The sequence below is a fragment of the Mustela putorius genome, unplaced genomic scaffold (assembly GCF_011764305.1).
Source record: "Mustela putorius furo isolate JIRA1106 unplaced genomic scaffold, ASM1176430v1.1 tig00537227_pilon_pilon_pilon, whole genome shotgun sequence".
NCBI classification, from domain to species: domain Eukaryota; kingdom Metazoa; phylum Chordata; class Mammalia; order Carnivora; family Mustelidae; genus Mustela; species Mustela putorius.
In genome coordinates, this window is record NW_025422368.1 from 37,276,878 (window position 1) to 37,288,994 (window position 12,117).

At 34.1% G+C, this 12,117-nt stretch overlaps 1 protein-coding gene across 1 annotated transcript; it reads left to right on the plus strand.

Moving 5' to 3' along the window:
- Positions 1 to 1,334: 1,334 nt before the first annotated feature.
- On the plus strand, positions 1,335 to 10,312 carry LOC101692453 (NKG2-A/NKG2-B type II integral membrane protein-like). Its single transcript, XM_004779754.3, has 5 exons — positions 1,335 to 1,684; positions 2,203 to 2,283; positions 4,447 to 4,598; positions 9,616 to 9,719; positions 9,963 to 10,312. Exons 1-5 carry the CDS (start codon positions 1,615 to 1,617, stop codon positions 10,096 to 10,098), a joined length of 543 nt encoding a protein of 180 aa, XP_004779811.2. The 5' UTR covers positions 1,335 to 1,614; the 3' UTR covers positions 10,099 to 10,312.
- The last annotated feature ends 1,805 nt before the right edge of the window (positions 10,313 to 12,117 follow it).

A 12,117-nucleotide genomic window follows, 5' to 3' on the forward strand; every position in this document is an offset into this window, starting at 1 on the left:
CTTGCCCGTGGAGAAGTAATCAAGTATATACACACACATATAATAAAGGTTTATAAATCAATATAATTTCAAATGAAATCTTATAAGCATCATGCATGACAAGGTACAGTTAATTTGGATCTGACATCATATAATTACACATATTTTTGATATTTAACCTAGCCCAGGCTTTAAAAATAGTTTTTAAAATACAATCTTGCAAGCATGAAGACTAACTATAATTCCTCATATACTTTCTTAGTTAAATAAAACCAGTTTAATTTTTCATATCAGGATGAGGAAACTTCCATAATATGGTAATTTAAACTTACCTATAAACAATGATAAGATTTCTAAAACATTTGAACAAAACTTTTCAAAGTTTTACTGCATTGATGAAACAAACACTCCCATGAATCATGTTGCACGGTCTAACTGATATGAGTCAGAAACAGTAATATGGTATGGTGCTAAAAATATAATTAAAACAAGACTTAAAAAATCTGATTAATCTAGGTGTTTTACATGCATCACAGCTTACATATTTTTATTCCCATTATAGATTAGTAAACTAGATAGCTGGACATGAAATAACATTTAAAAGATCACACACTGTAACTTTGAGAGCCAGAAGTGATTCTAGAGTTCACGGACTGTGGAGTCAATTGTGTGAATTATTAAATTTAAATTAAATATTAAAATTATATTAAATATTAAAAGTTAAATTAAATACTAAATTTGATTTATTACAATTGATTACACAATAAAGTTACCTTCACTGCCTTTGACAACCATAGATTGTTTCTGAGTTCACAACAACACTATTCTTCCATAACTGATCTCTACTTTTATTTATCATTTTACAGTTTCATATGTTGGCCATTATCAGTTTCCATTTTCTGGTGTCAAATAAGGAGTTTAAGAAATCTTTTCTGTCGTTTTGTTTTGTTTTCAGTATTGTTTATGTTTTGGATAAGTTTAGCATATCATGTAGCATTTTTCACCAGATACAATATTTCTTCAAAATTTAATGATTTCCAGAATTCCACAATTATTCAAAATAAAAATTCATTTGATAATACCTCAATGCTTTTATTAAGTATATATAAGTCACCAAATAAAAGTAATTTACTTCAGGAATTTCTTGTATACACTAACACTATTATTCCCCCAACTTTAGAACATTCAATCTTTAACCATCCATGGATTTTAAAACTTATCATAGAAAATTAGTCTCATTGTTTCCTAATAACATCATTTTAGTTTTGACCCAGCTATTCTAGCAGTGTTAAAATGTGTTATGGAATCTGACTTTAGGTTAATAAGGGCGTCATTTGTTACAAGTTTCTTTATTCCTCACTAATTTATTGCTTTTCATTGCTACACAATAATATTGCATCAAACATAGAATATCATTTTAAAAATCACTTATTATCTGATGAAACCCTTATTTCAAGCTCTGAGGAAATCGGAACTAGAGTTTTACATCATTCAACTACAAAGGAGTGTTACCACTTACCTCGCACTCCACCTGGTGTGACTCCAGCAGGGCTCTTTTCATTACCTACACTGTTTGTCAACTACATCAGTCCAGTTTCCATACAGCACAGGCCCTGAGATCTCTCAGCTGCTGAAATGAATAACCAGAGAGAAAACCTCTCAGAACCAAATCTGGTTAAGAATGCAAGAAGACAACAGTCCAAAGGTAAGGGCACTAAAATCTCTAATTCAGTAACTGAGCAAGGAATCGTCTGTGCAGAATTAAATCTTCAAAATAAGATCTGCAAGGGAATGACAAGAACTCCCACTGCAAAAATAAAGCACACAGTAAGGCACAACTGTTCTAGGATGTGAACTTGGGGTGCAGATGTGTGGGGAAGAGTAGGGAATGATTTCATGTATTTTTCATTTGTGAGGATCAGAACTTGAAGCTGGAATAAGGTAATCTTATTTTTGAGATCTGAGGAATAATTTACTCCAGCATTGTTGTAAATCACAGTCCTTGACGAACAACTCACGGAGCATTATGCTTACTAACAGTTAAATGGTATATTGTGAGGAAGATTACAATGGTAGATATGGGTTTGTGGTCCATGTTTATACCTATGATTCCCTTTGCATCTTTGGTTCTCTTGTATGTAAACTGTCTAAACTTTAGTCTTTATCCACCTATCCTTTCTCACTGTTTCATTTCTCTCCCCACATACCTGCCATTATCTCTAGAGAAGATCGTTGCTGGGAGTTTGGGAATCATCTCCTTTGTCTTGATGTACATTGTAGCAAGAATGATAACTTCTCTTACCTGTGAGTAAACCTTTGAATGATTGTAACTTCTCTTCCCTGTGAGTAAACCTTTGAATGATTCAAGAATGCACTTTTTGTTTGAATGATCATCAGTGCCTCTAAACATTTCAAGTACCATTAATGGAACTTTCTTTTTCATGTATGCATTTAGACTAAGTGTGAAGCACTTATTCTGAATTTCTCAAAAGTATAAATAACAATGGTTGTAGAAAAAAATACATATGTAATTGAGAAACATGGGTTAATTCTTGAGATTGGTTAAACCAAATACTGTAAGTGCTGAGTTTTGGTTCTTTAAGCCTTTTAATTATTTTCTCCAACAAGTTCATTACTTTATTAATTACTTACTGTAAAATCAAAATTATTACAGACTTTTCTAATTCTAAACAATACACCAAAATTCAAATTAAGAAACTCAAATCATTGTGCTTTATTTAGTTTAATATTAAGTTTGTATGAGGATTGCTTTAGTTTTTCTAGTTACTGATGGACCGGAGCAGAACAAAATATCTCTTGAAAAAAAAAAAAAAAAAAAAAAAAAAAAAAAAAAAATATCTCTTGAAACAAGGATCCAGAAAGGTACATCATCATTTTCAAAATTCCGATATTAGTACAGTTTTTATTTTATCTCTATCATAGGTTAGACAAATATGATAATAGAATTTTTCTTTATGTTATCAGTCACCATACAGCACATCATTAGTTTTTTTTTAATTTTTAATTTTTTATATTTTATATATGGACATTGGGGAGGGTATGTGCTTTGGTGAGTGCTGTGAAGTGTGTAAACCTGGTGATTCACAGACCTGTACCCCTGGGGATAAAAATATATGTTTATAAAAAATAAAAAATACATCATTAGTTTTTGATGTAGTGTTCCATGACTCATTGTTTGCATATAACACCCATGCTCCATGCAATCCGTGTCCTCCTTAATACCCATCCCTGGGCTAACGCATCCCCCCAACTCTCCTCCCCTCTAAATCCTCAGTTTGTTTCCCAGAGTCCATTGTCTGTCATGGTCCATCTCCTCCTCTGATTTGCCCCCCTTCATTTTTCTCTTCCTTCTCCTAATGTCCTCCGTGCTATTTCTTATGTTCCACAAATAAGTGAAACCATATGATAATTGGCATTATCTGCTTGACTTGTTTCCCTTAGCACAATCTCCTCCAATTCCATCAATGTTAATGCAAAAGTTGGGTATTTGTCCTTTCTGATGGCTGAGTAATATTCAACCATATACATATTACATCGTGTATATAGATCATATCTTCTTTATCCATTTGTCTGCTGAAGGTCATCTCCGCTCTTTCCACAGTTTTGCTATTGCGGATATTGCTGCTATGATAGATGTTCTTGGGGAAAATAAATTAGAAAATCATGTAATAAACTTTTAAAAATCATGGTTATAGGAGAATACTACTTCTTATGAAACAGTATAAAGAAATACTCATTTAAAATCACTATACCCATGGGATGTCTGTGTGGCTCAATCAGTTAAGTGTCTGCCTTCAGCTCTAGCCATAATCCCATGGTCCTAGGATTGAGTCCTGCCTCACTCCCTCCTCTGCTCCCCCTGCTTGTGCTCTGTATTTGTCTTTATATGACAAATAAATAAATAAAACCTTAAAAACTATTTCATAAAATCACCATACCCATAGTCATCAATTGTCTTGAATTTCCTCCTGCTATAAGATGCTGAGAGATGGGCGCCTGGGTGGCTCAGTGGGTTAAAGCCTCTGACTTTGGCTTGGGTCTTGATCCCGGGGTCTTGGGATCAAGCCTCACATTGGGCTCTCTGCTCAGCAGGAAGCCTGCTTCCTCCTCTCTCTCTGCTTACTTGTGATCTCTGTTTGTCAAATAAATAAATAAATCTTTTTAAAAAAAGATGCTGAGAGATAAGTCACTTTACAATGCCAAAAAAGTGATTTTGTTCAGTGACACAAAGGACATATAGAGATGGACATTTTTGTGTGTTTGCTTTATATGGGCACATAAATTAGGGTATGAAAGTATGACTCTTCTTTGAGTGTTTTTGTGTTTTGTTTCATTTTTATCTGCTTGTGAGGGTGCATGGATAAGTCATATACATGTGAAAGCATACGCGTTGTAAATTTTTAAAATTTGAAAGTTTTTGGATAATGCCTCATAACCTTTGTTCAGTGTATAGCTGTAGCCATTGTCCAAAAGAGTGGATGACACATTCCAACAATTGCTATTACATTAGCACTGAAAGAAAATCATGGAATGAGAGTATGTCAGCCTGCGCTTCTGAGAACTCTACCCTATTCTCCATAGAGGATGAAGAAGAATTGGTGAGATTTCAGATGCTTTCAGATTTTATTAAAAGTTTATCAATTAAATTATATTTTTAGAGTTCATTCATCTTTGTGTACATATTTCTAGTTTATTTGAAGTCTGTTACTATTCCATAGTTTGACTACTGTATTGTATTTATATTTTATGCCTTTATTGTACCTTTGACAATTATCAGTTCTTGTTTTTAATAGAAAATCCTCCTTCTATGAATGCTCTTTTACCTGAAATAACTTTACTATTTAATTTTACACACATCAAAGAAACTAAACATATGATTGTACAACTTGATCACAGAGTAGTGAGAACCACGTAATTACAAATCAGGCATGAAATAGAAGTTTCAAGTCTTTATACAGTCCCACCCATTTTAACAATGTGAAATACCTTTGCTTGTTTTTGGACTTTATATCAATGGAATCATGCAGTGTGCATTTGTATGTGTGTCTCCTTTCACTCTCACATGATATTGTGGTCCATATATATTATCACATTTGTATATAGTTTGTGAATTTTCACCGCTGCTGTCTTAAATGAATATGACCTTGAAAAACTATTCTCAGAAACTTAGTTCCTTTTTAGTATGTGGGCATTATGAATAATTACTTTATGAAAAGACATTTCTATGTCTTTTAAAAATATTTATTTATTTATTTATCAAGAGAGACCATAGGGAGGAGCAGATGGAGAGGGAGAGCCAGAGAATCTCAAGCAAACTCTGTGCTAAGCACAGAACCCAACTTGGGACTGGATCTCAGGATCCTGAGCTCATGACCTGAACTGAAAACAAGAGCCAGATGGGGACACGCAGGCACCCCAACCTTTATATGTCTTTCCCACAAACTGTATTTATGCTAATTTATTATACATAACCACATAGAATATAGTATATTATATTTATGGAATGTAACTATTGTACTTGTCATAATAAATAATAATGTATAATGTAACATTATGATTGTGTTTACATATAATTATAATACTGTTTCTTTTAACCATTAGTATAAAATTACATGGTCAATTTTATTTGTTTCTTTTAATATATTTAATTATCCCTATACTATTCTAGTATATTGTGTAAATACACATTGTACAGAATAATCTTGTTATCCAAAATTCAATGGTCTTAGAAAAAATAATACAATAAGTTCTGGTACTTATGCAAATAGTATCTTTTTTTGGTCTGTGAATCATTTGGATATTCTCTGTGAGGATGAGAAGTGCTCGAGTGTGTCTCTTGTTCATTTCTTTTAGGTGGTGCTTTCTTTTCCTTTCTTAGACCTTGTCATATTTTAGCTATGAGAGTTTTAGGAGATGGACATAGCTGTGACTTGCATTTGTACTCCCCTGTTGGAGTCTTTTAATGATCAGAATTTCAAATTTATCATTGAAGAGAGAGATAAATTTATCATTTTGGATGTTAGTGATTATTTTGGACCTATTTCAGGAATATAATTTCCTATATTACTTCCAAGATTTACCTTTTTATTTCTTTATTTTTTACTTTTAATTAGGGTTTATGATCCACTTGGAATTTATATTTTGTGATGCTGTGGGATGATGTTAGCAATGGCAGTTCAGGGTATTCACTGGCAGTTCAAAATATTCATTTTGTCATTCATACGATTATGACACTTGAAAATTCAACTAGCTATTGGCATGTATCCCATGAGCGTTCATTTGTATACACATTATACTACCAAAAGAAAATACTATGAAAATGTGCAAATAGGCTTAAAGCTAGACATAAAATTGAAAACATCCTACCAAATACAACTTGTGATTTTTATTTGCATTTATCTGATCATTAGGTATACTGAGCATCTTTCATAAGAATTTTCCCCATTTATTTTCTCGGACAAAATGTTTATTCACTTTTTTTGCCCATTTTTTAATTGCCTTATTTGGATATATTGTTGTTACTGACCTGTAGGATTCCTTATATATTTTGGATATGAACCCCTTGTCTGATGTATGATTTGCAAGCGTTTTTCCCCATTCTGTCTTTTCATTTTGTTGATCATACCTTTTGGTGCACAAAAATGTTTTTTGTTTTTTTTTGTTTTTTTTTTTTTTTAATTTTTTATTTTTTATAAACATATATTTTTATCCCCAGGGGTACAGGTCTGTGAATCACCAGGTTTACACACTTCACAGCACTCACCAAATCACATACCCTCCCCAATGTCCATAATCCCACCCCCTTCTCCCAAACCCCCTCCCGCCCGGCAACCCTCAGTTTGTTTTGTGAGATTAAGAGTCACTTATGATGGGATTGGGAGGGACACAAAAATGTTTTGATGTGCTACATTTGCCTACAGTGAATTTTTCCTTTGTGGTCTGTGATTTTGGTGGCAGACCCAAGAAATCATTGCCGAATATGATGTTTACTTTTCCCCATGTTCTCTTCAAGGAGAATTATAGTTTTACACTTATGATTAGGCCTTTTCTCCATTTTGAGTTAACTTTTGTATATGGTGTAAGTCTTTGCCTCCACCTTCATTCTTTTGCATAGGGATAGTCAGTTTCCCGTCACCATTTATGAAAAATCCTGTCCTTTCCCTGTTGGCATCCTTATCAAAATGAAAATACATGGACTATGTGTATGGATATATTTTGAAGTTTGGTTCCATAAAGGATATAGGACCTGGGGCTTTGTGTTCCTTTTTTTATCCACTCCCATCTGAAATAGTGTGCAGGGCAGATACAGATTCTGCGGTAGATGATGTGGTCTAAGGCTGTGGGAGGTGGAGGATATTATCACCCCTCCCTGATGTTCACACTGACTTAAGTCATCTCATAATCCACCCTGTTCCCTCAAGAGCATTTTTTTGTCTGTGTTTGCAAATGATTTTTGGTGGTATCATTATGATACCTTGAGATGTGGATTTGTATGTAATCATTCCATTAGTAGTTTCCTAGCCTGTGGTGTCCATGAATATTTTTTGATGATATTTAATAAGTATTTGCTCATCATGACTTAAGATTGTTGTTCTGCTTTTTTGTCAGTTTGTACTTAGACCTATGTTGGATTTCCTGAAGCTGTTTTGAAGATCTATGAACTCTATTAATTTTTCTCTTTTCTTCCCTCTCTCATCTTATAGGATGAATAACTTCTTTTACTCCTTCCTCAATTTCACCAACTTTTTCTTCTGCATATCACATAATCTATAGAGCTAATAAGTGAATTTTTCATTTCAAGTATGTATTCATAAACTCAGAATCTTCTGGGGTTTATTCATAGAGTTTTATTATTTTATTGATATTTCCTACTTACTATATTGCTGCCATCATATCTTCACTTAACTATTTGAACATTGTTTTCTTTATAATTTACATGTATTTATAAATATTACTTTAAAATACTTTTTTTCTAACAAATGTAACATCTTATCCCAGTAGAAATTTCTATTGGCCTATGCTTTCTCATAGCATGGAAGATATTTTCCAGTTTTTTGTGTGTATTAATTCCCTTTAAAGATATTTTTATTTTGTTTTAGAGACAATGCGAGAGAGAGATAAAGAGACAGTGCAAGTGGGTGGAGGAACAGAGGGAGAGGGACAGAGAGAAACCCAAGCAGACTCCACATTCAGCATAGGACTTGATGTGGGGATTGATCCCAGGAGCCTGAAATCACAATGAAGCCTAAGCCTGAGAGCCTGAGCCAAAATGAAGAGTTGGTTGCTTAACCGAATAAGCCACACAGCTGCCCCATTTCTTAATTTTTTGGAAGACATTTTTGATAATACACCTTAGTGAACATTCATTCTATTTCATTTTTCATAGATTTATTATTTTCTTGTATGTTGAATAAACTTTACTGCAGAATTTTCTCTAAAGTTGATCTCCTGATATTTTTGTTTAGTTTTTTCCAAATTCATATTGTTTATTTTTATTTTTTAGCCTATCTTCCTGGGATGATCCTTGTGAATTTTAAGCTTAGGTGTCAACCATCATTTTTTTTAAAGTCTGTATCCAGGGATGCCTGGGTGGTTCAGTTGGTTAAGCTGCTGCCTTCAGCTCATGTGATGATCCCAGGGTTCTGAATCGAGTCCCACATTGGGCTCCTTGCTCAGGGGGGAGCCTGCTTCTCTCTCTGCCTCTGCCTGCCTCTCTGCTTGCTTGTGCGCTTTCTCTCTCTCTCTCTCTCTCTCTCTGACCAATAAATAAATAAAATCTTTAAAAATATATATTAAAGTCTGTATTCAAATATGGCAAGACAGTAGGGCTTCCACCCTCTTTCAGGTGATGTGTGTATGTGTACACACACATATACACGTGCATACATGAGTGTAGAAAGGGAGTCCTCATACCTTTATAGCAGTTCTCAAGTCTTCTTCACCTTTACTTCCTACTAGGATCATTTTGGTCTCCTCTCCCCATGCACATATTTTCTATCAGCCAAGAGTGTATAGAGAGCTCATGTCATCTCTTCATCACACTTTCCTTTATCAGACCTTCCCATTATATTTCTGGGGGTGTCACAGTGCTGGACACAAAACCACAACATCAGACTAGTAAAAGGATATGTTTTTCTCATTCATTACCAAGCAAAATAATCACGTTGAACTGAAAAGTCAGTGGGCTCTCTCACTGTCTTCCCCACTGCTAACCCCTGTGGCACCAACACTATTGCTCTCTGCAGCTTCTCCAAACTGTAAAAACGACCACTCGTCTTGATCACTGAGCTGGGGTGGGCTGGTGGGGAGCCACAAAGCAATCCCAGACAATAACAATCCTAAGCAACAAATATGATGCTTCTTACTCGAATCTCTAGGATTTTTTCCCACTGTAAGTATTTCATGAATTATCAATTTTCAGAACCCTGAAATTGTTATCTTTGCAATTTTGTTGTCTTCCCTTACACCTACTTATAAGGTAGTTTTGTAACATGTCTACTGTGTAACATTAAAATTTGAAAGATTCTATAAGGCAAGAATTAACTTTGTTACTACAAAATTCAAATGAATATAAGAGTTTCTGTTTGACATCTAATAAAATTTGTTTTCTCACAGCATTTGTTAGTCCTCTTCATTTCTTCTTCATGGCTTGGAGTCTCCCAGAAAAGCAATAATAATCCATCTGTGTGGCCAAAGCACTGGACTTTCTCTTCCAAAGCGTAAGTTTCTTAAGAATTTTTGTATTTTGTACCTTAAAAGAATTAATCTTACAATGAAAAACAGCAATATGTGAACAATTATATAAACACAATTGTTGAAGTGTTTTCATACTAAATTATATGGGAAATATTCTGATTGAGGTATATAACTATTAGTTGAACTAAATTGTTAATTCATGAAAATACTATGGTGTATAAGGTATATATTGGTAAGATTAATGAGGTATAATTCTCATATTTCAGGTTGGCAGTATCATCAGAGAGTGACCGGGTTTGTCCATATTTCAATTTTGGACTGGAGAAAGTTTTTTCTACATCTTGTTTAGAAATTAAAACATATGCTTGTAAGCACCAGGCAAGCCATAGCCAAACACCTTGAAAAGACCATGAAACCAGGAAGAAGAGCCTCTTCTTTTCTCTCTCTTTTTTTTTTCCTTATTTTCAATTCAAGTCCCACATCGGGCTCCTTGCTTGGCAGGAAGCCTGCTTCGGCCTCGGCCTCTGCATGCTGCTCTGTCTGCCCATGCTTGCGCTCTCTCTCTCTCTCTCTAACAAATAAATAAATAAAATCTTTTTAAAAAATAAATATTTATTGGGGCGCCTGTGTGGCTCAGTGGGTTAAGCCTTTGCCTTCAGCTCAGGTCGTGACCTCAGAGTCCTGGGATCGAGTCCCGCATTGGACCCTCTGCTCAGCAGGGAGCCTGTTCCTCCTCTCTCTCTCTCTGCCTGCCTCTCTGCCTGCTTGTGATCTCTCTCTGTCAAATAAATAAATAAAATCTCTAAAAAAATAAAAAATAAAAATAAGTATTTATTTCTCATTCATTAGTTTGTGATTTGGCTGAGTTTTAGTTGATCAAGGCTAGATATGTAAGAACTTGACTCTAGACTACAGATTCAGCTCATATCTTTTTTTTTTTTTTTAATTCTTAGAGAAGTGGGCTAGCTGGTATATGACCTTTTATGGCAGAGATCAGCATCAAAGAGAAACTTCATCTTAATACCTGGACTCTGAACTCATTAGCTATCACATCCTATTCATACTATATTGTGAAAGCAAGCCACATGGCCAAACTTACCATTGATTGTCTGGATCATATGTCTTCTCAAGGTGGTCAGATTGAAGAAATGAAGGTTCATTGAAAAACAACCTAATCTATCATAAAAGCCCTGGGAATATTTTTTTTCTCATTATATTTCATGAGATACGTTAGTTGGCTAAAGAAAAATATTGGGAAATAGATGAAAAAAAATTAGTAGTGTCTTAATTTCCCATCCAGTTTTTTGTGTTCTCTGTGCCAAAAATTCATGCTAAATAATTTTGCATAGTGATAAACATCATCATACAGATGTTTTCATTGAAGTTCTTGATCAATTTACAAATGGGAATTAGCAGTACAGTATAAAGTTTAAGGACATTGGCAATGAAACCAGGTCATTTCAATGTATTTTCTATATGTACTATCTTAGCCCCATGCCTCAGCTGCATAACTGCTCTGGTTCAGTTTCTTATGCTGGAAAATATGATAGAAATAGATTCTTAGTCACAGACTTACTTGAAGATTATTTAAAAAGTACCTCTGTTGACATATAAGTATTCACTAGATCTCAGTTGTTTTGACTTAAGAACTTGATGCTTCCATGCCATCACCTATGACATCATGACCATAATTGTAGCCACCTCATAGGGCTGATCTGAGGAATCAATACTATAAGGCCCAAAGTTCCTTAAAATAAATCTTAACCACCAGCATTTCTTGCTAAATATGATCTCTTCATATTTTACTTTTCCAAATATTCAATAAAAGCTGTTTTCCAAGAAAATCCATGTTCTGTAATTATTTTCTTCCTTTTACCCAATGAAATAGCCAGTCATCTGACTTAAACTCTTCAATCATCAAAGATGTTTGCATTTTAAGTGTTTTGAGAAATTTAATACACCTCATTTATGGACACTAAAGTAATTTTTTTTCTGCAGATATATTTCCTTTTTTGAAATCAAGTCACAATCCCTGTTCTTTCTTTTATTGGTAAAGAACCCTAGTCTTCTCATCCAGTGTGTTATATGGATATATGTAAATGTTGTCTGTTTTGGAATTGAAGAAATTTAAAGGGGATTGTCAAGGTTTGACAAGATAACCTGTTTGGTTCCAAGATTTGGGGAACCACCATGAGCCTAGGGGAAGAAGATACTGAAATGCCTCTTCTTTCCAATGTTGGAGAATCCCATCCACACATAATGCATCTCTTACCACTGAGAATGGTGAAAATAAGAGAGAAGTTGCTTAATACATTTTCATGTGGAACACTCCCAATTTTCTCCCAAAGTATTTTACATATCTAAACATGTTCATTTAAAAAAGTGTCAAATTCTTACATGTACCCATAAAATATCATTGGA